The sequence below is a fragment of the Mauremys mutica genome, chromosome 18 (genome assembly GCF_020497125.1).
Source record: "Mauremys mutica isolate MM-2020 ecotype Southern chromosome 18, ASM2049712v1, whole genome shotgun sequence".
Lineage (NCBI taxonomy): Eukaryota > Metazoa > Chordata > Testudines > Geoemydidae > Mauremys > Mauremys mutica.
Window position 1 is genome coordinate 188,145 of NC_059089.1, and position 16,809 is coordinate 204,953.

Below are 16,809 nucleotides of genomic sequence, written 5' to 3' on the forward strand. Positions count from 1 at the left end.
AAACTGGAGCGGCAGGGAGCTGACAAGCCTCATCTCCAGCAAAGCTCACTCTTGCTGAGGCAGAGGGGCAGCAATGCTACTTTGGTATTGTAACAGAGATTTATGCTTCCAGCACTGCTAAGACAGCCTTGCGTGACCCTCAAGGGCAGAGGCTGGGAAAAGTTCCAGAAAGGTTACAGTTATTTTCTGTTTATTTCAGGTGAGGAAACAGAACCACGGAAGTGTAAAAGTGAGTGGACATGCTGAAGGCAGTGAGGGCAAAGACAGAGCCCTCAGTGAGCACACAACTCAAACTAGCCGAGATAGAGTTACAGGCGTCAGAGGCGGGAGTCTGGGAGAGTGGGACAAAAGGATGGAAAATGACTAATAGAGAAAAGGACTGTGACCCCCCAGATGTAAGAAGGAAACCAGCAAGCCAGAGAACCGGACCTGAGAGCCAAGGAAAAGGAGGCAGAAAACCAGCAGCATGGTACAGGGCTAGTTTATGCTGTCAGCTATCACAACAGAAAGGTAAATTGAATTGTTCCATCCATTTAGCCCGAATGAAAGAGCTCTAATCAGAACTGTGTCTTTGAGCTACAGAGCAGCCATGCTTGATGGCAGCCATTAACACCTTTCAGCACACGAATTATAAATATGATCAGAGGTAGAGGTAGTTTGTGTCTCGAACCACATGGGATATACAAAGAAGAGTCGAGCTACCACCATCATCACCACTTACATCTCTGTATGGGCGACCTGGATCTGGACACTGCTCCTGCTACTTCCACAGTCCTACCAGAGCAGGTGGAAAGAGTGGATAGAACAGAGGCCTCATAGGGACCAGCACAGCTGATCTGATGCAAAGGGTGTTGTAATTTGCTGCTGGCACAGATGACAGTTGGGCCAATAAAAGCAAAGACAATGACCGGCCTGTGCTATCAACCTATGTTAACCAAAAGGGAGCCCAAATTGTTTAACAGGAAATTGTGAGCTACACATCGATCTTTGAGTTTTGACAGCAAATAGTTTGCCAAGTACAGATAATTCAGAACTTCAGGAGAGTGAGAAATACAAGCTGGAGCCTCTGCTAAGGGTCAGTCGGGTATGTTCTACGCACATTCTGATCCTTTCATAAAGGAGGGGAAAGCCAACAATGATGCAAGACATCCCGTTAGGGGGGGCGGGGAGAGTCCTCCCTGTTTGCCAGAACTGTGAATATCTTAGAACAAAAGTGAGCAATTAAGCAACTGGATTAAGTTTCTTTCCAGTATCTGGAAACTCTGTCCCAGCCAGTGAACTGGGCAAACATCAGGAATTTTCAACAATGAGGCAAATTTGTCACCTTTACCCCCGGCGCAATCCCACTGACTTCAGTGTGGGGGTTGTGGCAGAAGTTAACTCTCTGCTTTGTTGATTTCTCCCACTGCTGGTCCACCAAATGCCTGTGTCACAGATCCACCGGATCTGTGCTACGTCCCAGCTTTTGAACAGTCCCTTGAGGAGCTCCTTCAGCGTGCCAGAGCGACAAGGAGTCCTGCTCTTCTGCAAGGGTTGGCCATGCAGCCTCAATTCCTCTGAGGCTGAGCCTCTGGACTCCAGAACTCCTGTTTCACACCATGCCCAAAGAGTCCAACTGAGATAAGCTCCTGTTCAGACACTTTTTGCCCTGCCCCAGGATCAATGCACTTCAGCAATATTTGCAGTGACACCAGGCAGCCTTTCAAAACGGAGCAGGGTTTATTAGTTACTGAACTCCAGCCCTGGGAAGTCCTTAGGGAAGTCCACAGAGAAACAAAGATGAAGACAGGGTTCAGACTGGCCAGCACCAGGGGTCTCTCCAGCCAAGCTCAGTCTCCCTCTGGGTCAGTCTCTCAGTGCCAGGGGAGAGTCCCTGTGTCTCTCCAAAGGCAAACTCTTCACACAGCTCCTTGATACCTTTTGGTCCATTGTCCTTCTCCGGCAGAACCTGTGCTGAGTTTACATGTTCCCCGTTGTTAGGGGTCATTTGTTCAGTCCTGGGGGTGGCGGGGGGGTTCCCATTGTCTTTCCATAGCAATGGAGGATCTGGGTGAGTTTCTGCCAGTCCTTAAGGTTCCATTCATGACCCAAGCACCTCATGTGTCCTGTTCTGCCTTGGAAGCATTTTAACCCTTTCTGCACCCACAAGGCAGCAATCCCTAGTCAAGGAAGTCATTGTCATGCATATCATTCATATGTATGTTACAGAAAATTCCCACTTTGTCACAGCCCTCTGTTCTCAGAAATCTCCTTAGAGCACACTTCTTCCAGAAGCTCTTCCTAGACCAACATTCTTGTTTAAATGAACTAGTTCCCGCTGTCACCTTTTCCTTATCAGTTTCACAGTGTAAGTGTATTGGGGTGGAGAGCTTATCTTACTCTGTGGTTTGCAAAGTACTGTGTACATTTATTACACTACAAAAATGTTTAGTAATAGTGATAACACATGAAAAAGTATCCTTCATGCAGTAAAAGTTAGATGTGGTCTGACTCTCATAGCTGAAACTCTCCTATAAAGCACACCCAAAGCCAGATTTACAGGAACATAAGTGGGTCTGAGTTTTAAAATTAGGTCATCATGGCTATTGAGTGACTACATCTGTGTAATTTTCCCCGACACAATCTCACGGGAAAGAGAATGTGGAGGATGAAAGGGTGAGGAATTGGGAGGTGGAGTTTACTATTTTATTTATTGCCAATATAAGGCTTGTGTTGCTCTGAAATGCTGAAGCAGAGAGACGAGGACAAGAACACAATTGGAGCTGCCTTTGCAGAGGAAGCATCTGCCATGGGGACAGCAACACAGCAAACCCTCATCACTTTACTCTCCATAGCAGCAGTGGTTGCCAAGGCAGAAGACACCTGCCCAGGTGAGACATAAATCTGCTACTTTCAAAGACATAGTCCTTCCTACTTCTTCCTTTGCACTATTGAGAGCAAAGTAGATTTGAATGGACTCTTTATAGACTTTATTTTATAACCTCTCTCCATCGTGGCTGGCCTCTTCAGATAGGAGAGTGGCCCCAGGGTATGTAGAATTAATAATTATCAGATTTTCCAGTGCAAAAATAAATTCTGAATAGAAGGTAGTTTGCAGTTGTTGTATAATTGCAGCATTTCATCGTCTAACCCTCTCTAATCGAGATCAGTGCTGTTCAAAGCATATTGCTGGCATGCTGTATTAGACAACAGATCTGTGGGACTCTATACACAGGCATTTTGACGTCTTTCTTGAACATGCTATCAACAGAAGAGTGCTGCAATTTATATAAGTTGAGTCTAACAGTATTAAAAATTGCTCACAGCCTTCCATTTAAATACCATAACAATATTTGAATTGCTACAATAGAGAAACACAGAATTAAATCCCATCCTTCATGAGGTCTCTTGTGCCTCAAGATTGCAACACGTCAGCAAGTTAGGAAAGGCCCATATGGTTTTGGATAAATAAGAGCCAGCCTGAGTGTGTGTGTACACGTGTATCAGTGAGTACAAGAAATCTCAGCAGCTCTTGCTTAATTTCAGGACCTAGGAGATTGATACATTTCAGAGAACCACCCATGATCTGTGGTTCTCCCACTGCTATTTTAGGATCAGCCTATCTTTGAAGTGGAACCAGTTTAATAAATACATGTAGATATAGGAGTAATTTATCTGTATAAACAGTTCTTTTATCATCATCTTCACAGCAGTATATTGTGTATTTCATTTCTGAGAGTGAGATGATTATTTTTGCATTTATAGCTAACAAAGGAGATTGGTGGGTTCTGATCGGGATTTGATCAGGAGGCTGGATGGTCCCATGGTTTGGTCACTAACCTAGGAGGTCAGAGACCATGGTTAAGTCCCTGCCATGTCACAGGAAGTCTGTGACATTAGGCAGGACCTACCTCACAAGGGGGATTAATATATTAGACTGAAGTGCTCAGATGCTGGGGCAATAGGACCCTACAAGTACCCAGAAATGGGTCTGGTGAGGTTCCCCACCACCACCCTTTGAAGACTGTTTCAGCTCCTGAGACTCTTACAGGAGTCATTTGTTGGTTTGTTTGTTACTCCAGATGTGAGAATAGTAGGACTCAGTGGTTCCGATAAACTCGCCGTTCTCCAAGGATGCCCTGGCATGGCTGGTGCTGCAGGACCCAAAGGTGACCCAGGAGCTGCAGGAATGAAAGGTACATTCCCAGGCACTGAATGGGAACCTGATTTGAGTGATGAGGCGGATGGATAGAAGAGTGAATGAATGATTTCTCTATTTTTTCTTCATTTTAATAGCTTCTTGACATGAACCAGCAGAGAAGGCTGGTATCAGAACTGTTCATGTCACCTTAGTTTTGGTATTTCTATGATTTGATGTTTGGGTTACCTAAGTAACCTAAGGATCTATGTATGTCATGTCTTCTCATGGCCAGCATTTAGCAACACTATCTGTAACTCAGCTCTCTTTTGGACACGGTTTTGTTTGTTTTAAAGAGTAGCTGCACGAGGATTAGGGTTGCCAACCCCCCAGGATTGTCCTGGAGTCTCTGGGAATTCAAGATTAATCTTTAATTAAAGATGGTCATGGGATGAAACCTCCAGGAATACGTCCAACCAAAATTGGCAATCCTAACTAGGATGTTTATAACAAAAGTAGCCAAGCTGTGTAGAAAACAGTCAGTCACACCAAACAACTCCCACATCTCGACCTTCCTAAAACCTCAGCTAACCCTGACTGGAGTTTGTACGTTCAATAACCTGGCTGGCTGAGCCCAACAGCACAAACTGAAGCTTACCAGCCTGCATATCTCACAGCCCCTGAGGAGGACTGCTTTCCAAAGGCAGAAGCCAGTTACAGAAGGTTTGCCAAGACTAGACTGTGGTCCTGTTTTAACTAGAGTTAACTGATTAATAGCAGTTAACTGGCAATTAGTGCAACGTGGGCACTAGTCTAAATGCTCCACAAATGTTTGTGGCTCAGCTTAGGGTGAATGACAAATAGTTGTGCCCAGTAAACAGGTGATCATGCCCAGCTTCCTCAGTGCCTCTTCCACCCCAAAGAGTGACTTAACTGAACACCGTCCAAGATAAGCCATGCCCATGGTCATCTCCTGCTCTGACATGGACTCTGGAGCATGTGCCAAATGCTCTTGATATGGATTTCCATAGATGGAACAGTCCTCACCCTGAAAGAAGTGCTATTCTGTCCCAGAGGGAAAGATTCTGGATGTATTCGTCTGCCTTACACCCTGAATAACCCTGCTGGCTGAGGTCTCCTGGATGCTTTAGTAGAGCAGGAGAAGGGTCTCTCTTTGCTAGCACTGTGGTTGAAGCTAAGAAATGCTAAAGTCTCTGCAGTCTGGGTCCATTAGATGCAGTCTGGGTCCAGCACTAAAGGCACTCTCATCACCTCCCCTTCTAGTACATCCATCACAAGCCTCATGGTGACTTGTGAGGACCTCTGGGCAACAATCTGTCAATGATTGGGCAACAGAGCGATTATCATTCTTCACTAAGCCACTGGCAGAGTTGACCCATAGTTGAATAATACAGAGTCCCGCTTGGTCCATCAACTTTTGCTATCAGGCCATGCACAGAGGTACACCCCCACCAGTGGCATGGGAGTAGTCCCCTCAATGGTGTCACCCTCCATTTCCAACACCATCCCAAAGACAGCATCCAGAGCATGCCTGTAAAGAGGCGTTTAGCCCCCAAACCATCTGGTGTAATAATCCATGTCATGGAAGCCTTGGGATCCGGAGCCAATACACTAGAGTTAGCATGGATCTGCCCTCTGAGGCCACCAAGGACAATAATAAATGTTCAGTCCTTGGAGATAAAGCAATTATTCCTATGATGGGGGTTAACTATCCCAATTACAATGCAAGACACTCACTCTGCAACAGACATGGGCTTAAAAGAACTCTGTTCTCAGAGTGTCCATTTCCCCCGATTGGCACTTCACAACGGAAACACAAGGGGTGCCATGTATAGAGAAATGAGCTGTTTGTCTTCTAGGTCCCACTTGGTGGGGACAATACACTATACATGAATGTCATCCCCAAGAAACTCTAGGCAATAAATATTGGCGCTGCTAAATCTTTGAGATGTTCATAGGGTCAGATTTACAAAAGAGCTCAGCTATCACTAAGGTGTTGAACTAAGTGGCCAAGAAGGGGGGGAGGGTTGTTTGTTTTTAAAGCCCAGAATGCTGGATGTGAGCTATTTTGAAATTTAGCCCATCAAGATTAAACCTTCAAGGTTACTCAAACTTCCCACTATGTGGGAGTATTGCTGTGAAATCAAAAATTTTGCTGCCAGAACATTTTTCAGACAGGCAGTCATTTGACCAAAAATAGCAAGTATAGCATTTCAATTCATTTCTCTATTGCACCCATCACCATGGTATCTGGGCACAGTTTACATAGCTTAACAAGGTCATTAATGTCTCGAGTACGAGCAACTTCTCCCTACACCCTCTGGCTTTAAGGCAGAGCACAAAGAGGGAACTCCCAAATGTAACATGTCAACATTTGTCTTGTAAGATATTTACTCTCTTTCTGTGTTGTGTAGGTGTTCAGGGAACACAGGGAATCCCTGGGAAGGCAGGACCACCGGGGCTGAAAGGTAAAGTAACCAGTAGAAAACCTTGTGCTCTTGGAAGGTAATAGAGATAACAGCCTCTGTCCTAAAAGCATTTGTGTCTTCTCTCCAAGGAGTATGTGCTCCTTTTGGGGCACCTGGCACTGGCCACTGTCAGAAGACAGGATACTGGGCTAGATGGATCTTTGGTCTGACCTAGTATGGCCGTTCTTATGCTCCTTTGACTGTACAAAGTAGCTAAATCCCAGCCCCTCTTTTGTAGCCATGAAGGGCCATGCCCAGAAATGAACGGGTGCAATTTTCTGCCCAGGTAGCAGGGGCAGAATACCAAGAACCCACACAGGGCTATAAATGACCTGTGCCTCATAGAACCCTGCTCCAGAGGATCTCCTGCTATGGAGGGAGAGTAGGGACAGGACAGGGAGGGTGTGGGCAAGGGCAAGATTGAGGGTAGATCTAGCAGATCAATGGAGTGGTGGAACCACTGGCCATTCCCCAGGCCGAGAGAAGGACCAACAGCTGGATTGGAGGCTGCTCCTGGTCTGAGGACACAGTAGTGATCAGAGAACACTCCATGGCCTGGCGAGGATGCGGTGAGCTCCTAAGCCAAACCTTTGCCATAGGTCTTGATCAGGGGAACAGGATTTGCCTTCAGATGTTTATCCTAAAAGAAATTCAGCTCTGAGCTCACAACTCAGATGCCTGCAACTCTACTAAATCCTTTCTATTCTCTTATCAGGGGACAGAGGTGTTGCTGGTCCCACAGGTCCAAAAGGTGAGAGCTCAAATCATTCTTCTTGTCTGATTTTATGAAGCCACATTATCTAAGGTGATGGACTGTGACAGCTAGTAGAGTCCAGGATGAGCCCAATTTTCACATGTGCCAGGCCTTCCAAGTCCTGCCTTTGGAGATTGACATCAACACCTAGGCGGGCAGAGGAGGCCCTCTGAAATCCTTCCTGGTGGACACATTCAGCAGAATCCTGCTGAAGTATCTTGCTTCAGTAATTCCATTCATAGCACATCCATGTCATACACTGGGGCCATGTTTCCAAGCTTGTATGCCTTAAAGCGAGGCATTGCTTAAGCCCTACACAGATCAGGGTGTCATCTCCAAGTATCAAGGATTTGACCCTGTGTTCTTTCTTTAGGCGATAAAGGATCTCCTGGAGCACCCGGAACACTAGGTGAGAACCTCTGCCCTCTTTCATGCCAAGAGCTCTGGGAGTTTCATCTTTAAAGTGCAGCTCTGAGCTAAAAAGGAATTCCTTTGAAGTAACACAGTGGGGTCCTATCTCTCAAGGGTTCCATTGGAAATCTGATTAGTTTACAAGTAAAATGTTCCCCCCACCCCGCCCCTTACCAGCCTTGCAAACTCAGCCTGAGATCTGAGAGTCATGCTGGGTTCTTCCCTTTTTGTTCATTACCACCTGTAACAAGTGCCTTCATTTATACCTGGGGAATACTATAGTGTTCAAGTTGTGCCCTTAATAAATGCTATGCAGTCCTATAGAATTGTATCAGAGGATTCTTTGCTGCTTCTATAGAATTGTGTAATCCCAACAAAATCAAAGTGATCAGAGTTTAGTAAACAGTATTGTTGATGTGGCACCAGAAGAAGAGTCTAACACCCTCTACCACAGAGATGGTCACATGAATAGAGAGCAATTTTAAGAAGTTTGTGTATTCAGAATAATATCTATTGAGGTGTTGACAGTCATAAAGGGCCATTTGTACATAGTCACTCTTCAGAGTAGAACTGTATTTAAAAAGCATAGGACACAAACAAACTGATTCCCCTTCCCCCTCCCCCCACAATATTTCTGTAACATTCATAACTGAAGTGAAGCCTGCAGAGTGAAACATTTTTTAGCATAACAAACATGTCAACATGCGACCATCCAAGTGTTGCAACAGCTCCCCTAATTACACACAGATGACTTTTTGGCCAGTGCCAGAACTCAAGTACCAGGAATATTTCTAACGTACAAATTAATCAGATTGGAGCCAGTACCATTCTGCGTAAGGGTCTCACTTAAGATGACCCAGTTAGCCCATAATTCCCATCCCCATGCGAATCCTGGGAGAAAGGCCAGTTCCCTGCTTAAATAAAGAAGTCTCCTTCTATAAGAGATGGGATGACTAATAACAACCCTTTGCTCCCCTATGTAATCCTTGGCGGGAAGGAGCTAAAGAGTAATTAATCGATCTAAATTCTTAGAACACCCCACCCACATTCCCTAGTGCACAGGGAGGGATGCTACATTCTGAGGGTCCCAGGTGGAGGAGGGCTGGTGCAACCTGCTTCACCATTCATGGCTGGCCTGCTCCAGCAAAAAGAGGATGAGCTCAGTGCCTGCTTTTTACCCAGCTCATTGGAAGCTATTTGCATCCTCTGGTGTGTGTGGAGAATTCCCACAAGTGCACAAACTAAAATTGACCCTGGCTGTTGCCTGGCCCTAGGACGCCCTTCTTTTCTAAGGAGGGCAGGTGTCTTGCAACTCCTCTCCCTTGGTGGGAATGCATCATCCAGTTGACCGTGAAAGAACCACCAAGGAATCATGGCTCATGAAAATATAAAGCCAGCAAACTTAACACTGAACTTATGGCACTGTTTGTGCATCTCAAACCCAGAGGCACGTAGTCATAATTGACAAGCATTTTTATGCTAGACACTATGAGCAGTTTATCGACTCACTCCTTTCCGATTTCATTTTCCTGCACAGGAGAGCTGGACAGCGTCCAGTGTAAGAAAGGTGAGTGTTTCCTGGAATTTCTGGTCAGCCAGTTCATTCTGCTCCGGGGACACGGAACCTTGCTTCAGAGTCACATTTGATTCTCCCCCAGCTGTCGTAGGGGTCGTGGTGTTTGTCACAATATCCCTGGCCCTGATAAACACACATACCCAATGGCGAAGCTCATTTGAAATGGATATTGTCTTTGAAGAACCTGCCTCGATTTCAGAGCTAAAACCACTGAGTGGAGTTTTCAGTTATTGCACTCACCCAAGGTATGAGAAGATTAATAAAGCCAGGGTTTATTGTTCTAGACAGGTTTTAGCCAGGTTTTTGTTCTAGACAGCTTGCAATCATGTTGACTTTTAATAAGTATTTTAAATTCTGGTTTTGTCCAGGAGCAAAGAACTGCAAGGAGCTGTTAGCTAGAGGGAACGCCCTGAGCGGCTGGTACACCATCTACCCCAGTGACTGTAATGCCAGGACTGTGCTGTGTGACATGGACACAGATGGTGGGGGATGGCTTGTAAGTGAGAATAAAGTGTGCACAACTATCAGAGACAGAAGCTCGTTCTGCAGGAGGGTCCCAGGATGTGAGAAAGTGGGTTCGTTGCAAGCTAATCAATAGCCCAGGACACTGAATTACATTCCTATGGGTTTCACTGATGTTAGGTTTAAATTCTTTTGAAGAGACGAGTTTAATTCACTCTTTTCATAAGAGTTGATGCAAAGGACTTTAAAGTTATTGAATGCTGCCACTAAGCTATTGCCTGGCGGGCCACAGTGGCCTGACCACCAAAGGGGGCGGAAGCCAGAGAAGACATAGGAGCTGTATCAATATTTACTTTATCATCATCATCTACACCAAAAGTCCTTAGTCCCTTTTCCCCATAAATTCTCCTGCCTTGCATGCTAGTCCAAAGTTTCCTAGGGAAGCAGCCCCCGCCTGTACCCAGCTCTCCCCAGCCTTAGTACCTTCCCCCCCCCCCCCCCACCAACCCCCGAAGGCAATTGCCTCTCCTGCTGCTCCTTTCTGAGACTGTTTTCCCTGCAGCACCTCTTCAGCATCCCATTCCCCCTGCACATTGTCACTCCTCCGCTGAGATTAGCTGGGTCTGGATTATATAGGCCCAGATCCTGCCTACTCCCAGCAGTCTGAGGGGATTGGTTAATTGGAATCAGCTGCTTAGGTCATCCCCCCCTCCCCACCATGTGACAGTTCACTCTGTCAGATATACTTTCAATGCTGTGGATAGGGGATTTAGATGCACCATTCTCCACAGTGAACATTAACCACTCAGCCACTCTGGAGTATTCACCCGAGACTGAAATGGGTTGAAGCTATTTACACATGAGTAGTTGATGTACCTTTGGAGACTGGGGGAGGGGTCTTTTTCCCCCTCCTTTGCCCAGCTTTTAGTAAAGGCGGACACCGCTCTTCAGTTTCCTACATGAGCCCCTCTCCTTTCCCTGTAGGTTTTCCAAAAACGGGCAGATGGATCTGAGAACTTTTTCCGCGACTGGGATTCATACAAGAGAGGTTTTGGCAGCCAGCGGTCAGAATTCTGGCTGGGGAATGACAATATCCACCTGCTGACATCCCTTGGTAAGAAATCACGGATACGTTTTTTCAGTCTAATCCCTCCTCATTACAGAGAGCAGTGAGACACACTAACAATGGTGAAAATAGTGAGAAGGGGACTGAGCCTGTTTTTGACAACCCTTCTGGGAAAAGCTGCTGGAGCAGAGATCGCTGTATCTCTAATGGAGAGGATGGATCATTTAAAACCTAGAAAGGTCTTTAAACAGGCTGTCAGCTATCTGATGGCTGAAGCATGCAGTGCCACTAGTGAATTTCAGAGAAGGAGATGGCTCTGGATACTCCAGTCCAGAATCTTCTTTGCTCTGCAATGCAAAAAATGAATGTAAAATGCTCTCGTTCTGATTTGCATAGGTGTGAACGGTTACAGAAGGGGCAAAGTGATGGAAAATCTCTTCGAAGGATGGGGGCAGATGCTGTGGCACTGTTTGCTACTAGGGTAGAAGTCAGTTTGGTAACACCAGCCCTACTGCAAATATCAGGCTGATTCAGGTGCAAGAAGATTGAGCACATTCTGCTTTTGCACTGTGTTTCATGATAACATCATTTTTCAACAGGAAACCATGAACTCCGCATTGACCTCCAAGACTTTGAAAACAACACGCAGTTTGCCAAGTACAAGTCATTCAAGATTGCAGGAGAGACGGAGAAATACAAACTGGTTCTTGGAGACTTTATTGGAGGCACTGCAGGTAGGTTCTGGACACGTCTTATACCTTTCATAGCCCAAGAAAAACAGGCCCAACCAACAGAGAAAGAGGACACCTTGTGGCAAAAGCAAAATAAATTCCTCCCTGATTGTCATAATCGTTTAATCTCTTGGGGGCGGGGGAAAATGTGCATCTAAGACACCAGATCAAATTTATTTACAGCATCTGGAAACACAGTTCCAGGCAAGGAAAAACTGACAGAGGGACTGAAGAACAGGAATCTTCCCTATAGCACTGGAACAAATGCTGTATTGATTAATACTGTGCAATCAGGGGGTTGCAGAGGTTGTAAATCAGCACCCAATGCAGCCCATTGTTTTTGTATTTAGCCTCCAAATCTAAGTTGATTTCACTAGCGACAACTGCAATTTTAGGAATTCTGAACCCGTTTGAACATCACTGATGTGAAATTCCACCAGGGCTCTAGTAGCCAGTTGTCTGGCTAGGGACACCTGTCCTTAAAGAGCACCAGAGAAGAAACCCTAAGGCAGTGAGGTGGGAGGCCAGTCGGGTCTCTGCTCTAAGCTACAGCATTCATGTACTCCCACTACCACCACAGACATGCTGGAGATGCAACGCAATAGCATTCCCAAAGCACCACGTTCTTCTAGTGACCTCACTCCCAAAGCACCTCTTGTAATGGTGTGACATCACGGGCCAATGTGGTCATGCTGCCATGTGAAGACCCAGTGTTCCCCCCATTGAGATGAGTATATTTAAGAGTTGTGGAGTTACCAGCACAGTCCCCACTAGAAGTACGTGTAACCCGCACACCTCCTTGGGTGTGGTGTTCTGTCCCATCGAGCGGCACCAAGACCATTTAAAGAGAGGGTGACCATATTGCCCTATGCTGAATACAGGACACCTTGTAAAATTGCTCGTATTCAACAGCAATCAGAACTATGCAGTACCCCCCCCCCACGGTATAAAACTCTAGAGCCCAGCAGGGCAAGGGGGGCCTCAGTGTCTGGGGGCAGCCTTGGGCAGAGGTGTAGTAAGACTTCTATTTGGGGGGACAGGGGCCAGCAGGGCTCAAGCCAGCTCCACATGGCACGTCCAGGGAGGGAGCGCCGCCTTCACCCCCGACTCACCTCAGGAGGCCACCCAGCCTGTCTGGGCTGTGATGGGAAAGAGGCACAACCAAAAATTATAATTCAAAGGTGTGTGTGGGGGGGGAGAAAATCTGCTCAAAAAGTTTGAAAACAGTTCAGGGTGCAGGGAGGGGGGTAGCTGGGGGCTGTGTGCAGGATGGGGGCTGCGTGGGGGATGGAGGGAGGGGATAGCTAGGGGCTGTGTGCAGGCAAAGGGGTAGCTCAGGATGGAGGGAGGGGGTAGCTGGGGGCAGCTCATGGTGCAGGATGGAGGGGGGGGGTAACTCATGGTGCAGTCCCTGTTCCCTGAGGGCTTGGCCAGCCCCCTCCCCCCACAGCTCTCCAGCTGTGTGAGAAACAGGGGCTGGGAGCTGCAGAGCAGCCAGCAGGAGAGGAGGGAACACCATGGCTGCCTGCTCCATGGCAGTTGCCCTGCACTGCTTGGCTCCAGCTTCCCGCCTCTGAACTGGCCAGGGGGCAGAGAGAGAGAGAAGGAGGTGTGTGGGGCGGGGGTGGCGCTGACCTTAGGATACCCCTTCACGTGCACTGCTGTTTGGGGTGGCAACATTCCTGGTGCCCCCCAGCTCTACCCATGGGCTCAAGGGTCTTCTGCCCCATGGAGAGCACTGGGGATCCAAGATTCTGCCCCATGGCTCCTGCCTTCAGCCTCACGGAGGTCGCCAGGGCTCAGGCATTCAGCCCCATGGCTCCGGCTTCAGCCCCGCAGCGGGCACTAGGAATCAGGGCTTCAGTCCCCCCGGCTCCCTCCCCAGCTCTGGCTTCAGCCCTGCGCATCAGAGTTTTAAACCACCCCTCCCCTGTGGCTCTGGCTTCAGCCCTGCAGTGAGCACTGGGAATTGGGGCCTCCAGCTTCCCTGCAGTTCCAGCTTCAGCTCTGGAGTGGGCACTGGGGGCTCCACCTCCCTGTGGCTCTGGCTTCAGCCCTACAGCAGGAGCCAGCAATCGGGGCGTCAGTCCCACGTCTCCAGCTTCAGCCCCACGGTGGGTGCCGGGGATCAAGGTTGCAGCCCCATGGGGGGCTCAGGCTCTGGGTTTCAGCATCGGTGCCCAGTGACCCCCATTGAGAACTCCTGCTTGAGGTTTCACATGGCGAGAGGTGACACACACCCCTAGCCCCTCACACATGGGGCTGCCTCTCGTCCTACGTGAGGTGTCATCTTCCTGCCTCTCCACCCGGCCTGAGGCTGCCACGTACTCTCACTGACAAGACACCACCTGCCTGCACTCACCAGCCACAAACAAGACACGGCTGGGGCTTCGCTGACTGACCAGCCGGGGGACCAGAAAATAGGGGACAATTTGCCTGTTTTTTTAAACAAAGCCAAGACACCTGCAATAGGGCTTAAATACGGGACTGTCCCGTTAAAAACAGGATGGATGGTCATCCTACTTAAAGAGAAAGATTGAGTCTGCGCTACAGCCTTTGCTAACAGGCAGTCGGCTTTTAGCTCATGTGATAGAGGCTCATGCACTAAGCTCCAGAGCTCCCGGGTTCAGTGCTGGCGACCAGGGTCTGTTGGCGTTACATATGTTTGTATGTGTAATTTCCTAGGTGCTGCCTTCTCCTCCTTCCTCCACTAAGCATAAGAGCCTGTCTCCTGCACTGCAAGGGTTTCCTGGTGCCTGGTAGTGAAATAAGCCATCCCGTGGCAGACCACACTGGCTGGGATTTGGGGAATTAAGCAGGTGATCACATGAAACAGCGCAGCATATGGTACTATAATGCCAAGTGCCCTGGCCTGAAATCCCTGGAAAGACCCCCATCCACATCAATGGGCTTGAGATCAGGCCCTGGCAAGACAAGAAACTAACATCTTCGTGACAAAGTAACACAATTATTTTCCACAGGTGACTCACTAACCTCGCACAAGGACATGCCGTTTTCAACCAGAGACCATGACAATGACCTGGCTTCAAATGCTCGAAACTGTGCTGCAATCTACAAGGGGGGCTGGTGGTACAAGGACTGTCACTGGTCCAACCTGAATGGGATGTACTTGGCTGGTGCCCATGCCAGCTTTGCAGATGGCGTGAACTGGAGGACGGGCAAAGGATATAATTATTCCTACAAACAATCAGAAATGAAATTTAGGTCTGTCTAGCTCAGCCAGCAGGCACATGATGAGAGAGAATTGCTCTCTGGTTCTTGCCTGTAACATATTTCTGCCAGCTGGATTTTCCTGGCACTGCCTTCTCTCCCCCTCCAATGCCTGGGTCCTAAGTATGGCTAATGCTCGGATCTTCATTTTGGTACCACCGATTTCACTTGTTTCCTTTGGCTCCTACCTGTGACTGCCTTGGCTGCCCAACTAACAGAGCTGCTTCACGTGCTACAGGGTTCATGGCCGGGGATACAAGCCGAAGTGGCACTTCTTTCTAGACATTAAGTAGCAACAAGCTTAATCTCCACTGAGTCAGGTTTAGAAGCCTGCTCCTGTCGTTAAGGGAGTGGGCTAGGACTCCAGAGATGGGGGTTCAGGTATTGCTTCTGCAATCCATTTCCTGTGTCAGCTTTGGCAAGTAACGTAGGAGACGACTGCACTGCAGCTGGGAGGTGTAATTCCCAGCGTGGGTAGACGTACATGCACTAGCTCTGATCAGCAGCAGTTTGGCTGTGACACCTTGGGCTTGCCACCCGAGGGCAGGGCTCGGACCTTGGACAGGCTTGGGTCTGCTCAAAAGCGTCTCTCTCACCAAACACAAGTTGTGCAGTTTGCCTGAACCTCTGCTCGCATCGCCACAGCCACACTGCTACTTTTAGTGCACTAGCTCGATCAGAGCTACAACACGGACATCTCCCGGGGCTGGGAAGAAGTGCATCTCCAGCTCTAGTGCAGAATCTCTCGCTGCAACATGAGGACTGGACTGCTGCATTTGCCCATTCTTTGTCTGTGTAGTTTGCAAGCTCTTTGGGGCAGGGACTCTGTCCAGGTGTGCAAGGGGGGGTCCCCATTCCACATTCCTGTAATGCAAATAATAATGGGAGTCCTTAGACTTCTCTCAACCCCAGAACCACACCTTCCTCTGCCTTTGCCTGCTCCCCCTACCATGAGACAGGACTCTCAGATAACCCATCACTTCTCTTCTAAACAAACATTCACCAAGTGCATGTCTAGGGAGTAGAGTCTTCTCTGCAGGAGAAAAGAGGCTGTAAAATCATCATTGTTCTATCTATTTATGGAGCACCCCATCACTATGAGATCCAAGCATTTCCAGCTACCCCCGGGTTTAATTTGGTTAATATTTTCCAGCATTAATCCTCTCACAGATCACAGCTGAGTTGAGTCTCTGCTTTGAGAGCAGTTCTCTGAGCACCTTTCTACTGTTTCTGGCTCCTGCTGATGTTGGTGCTGGTTCCATCCAGACCCCTCTGGAGCATGGCATCGTTTGTATAGACTCCCTTGCCTGGAGGCTGCTGCCCCACTGAATGACAGCTGTGGTTTAGGGCTGTTTTGTTCCCGGGCGTTTCTTCATGTTCATCCAAAGCCACAGAAGCCGTCACTGTGTTGTGGGAAAGAGCCGGGACGGCAGGGAGTGAGAACAATGGAAATTCCTACCACCCTGACTGCGCCATATCACTGATCATTTTAAACTCTAAATAAAACACTATTGTACATCAAATCTCCTTTTCTGCGTGTTCCTGAGGAGCATCCTGGCACCTCTAGTCTCACCCTAGAAAGGGACAGTGGCTCTAGCCAAAACCAAAATGCAGACCTGCAGCAAAGCAACATAGCCAACCTCAGGCTATACAAAGTGCTGCACATGTGCACAACACCATAGAAGTGCTAACTAGTAATACTCACAGGCTGTACGCTTTGTTTGGTCTGTCACCCGAGTGCATTGCACACACCAGGGATTCTGCAGCCTTCCATTCTCCCCTCACACACACACGAGCTCCCTGCATGCCAGCCTGGCAGCTCTGTTTCAGGGACTCACTGCAACCCCTCCATCCATATGCCAGGTGCTCTGTGTCCCCCACCCTTTACACCCATACCATTGTCCCCATTCTGCCCCACACCAGGAGGTTTGTGGCCCCATGGCACCCTTTCCCCACTATCCCTGCCCCAACA

At 48.1% G+C, this 16,809-nt stretch overlaps 1 protein-coding gene across 1 annotated transcript; it reads left to right on the forward strand.

Annotated features, from left to right (window-relative positions):
* The first annotated feature begins 2,578 nt into the window (after positions 1–2,578).
* On the forward strand, positions 2,579–16,338 carry LOC123352314 (ficolin-2-like). Its single transcript, XM_044992196.1, has 10 exons — positions 2,579–2,870; positions 4,062–4,175; positions 6,553–6,606; positions 7,322–7,357; positions 7,734–7,769; positions 9,309–9,338; positions 9,716–9,843; positions 10,794–10,923; positions 11,475–11,609; positions 14,588–16,338. Exons 1-10 carry the CDS (start codon positions 2,723–2,725, stop codon positions 14,839–14,841), a joined length of 1,065 nt encoding a protein of 354 aa, XP_044848131.1. The 5' UTR covers positions 2,579–2,722; the 3' UTR covers positions 14,842–16,338.
* Positions 16,339–16,809: the final 471 nt, after the last annotated feature.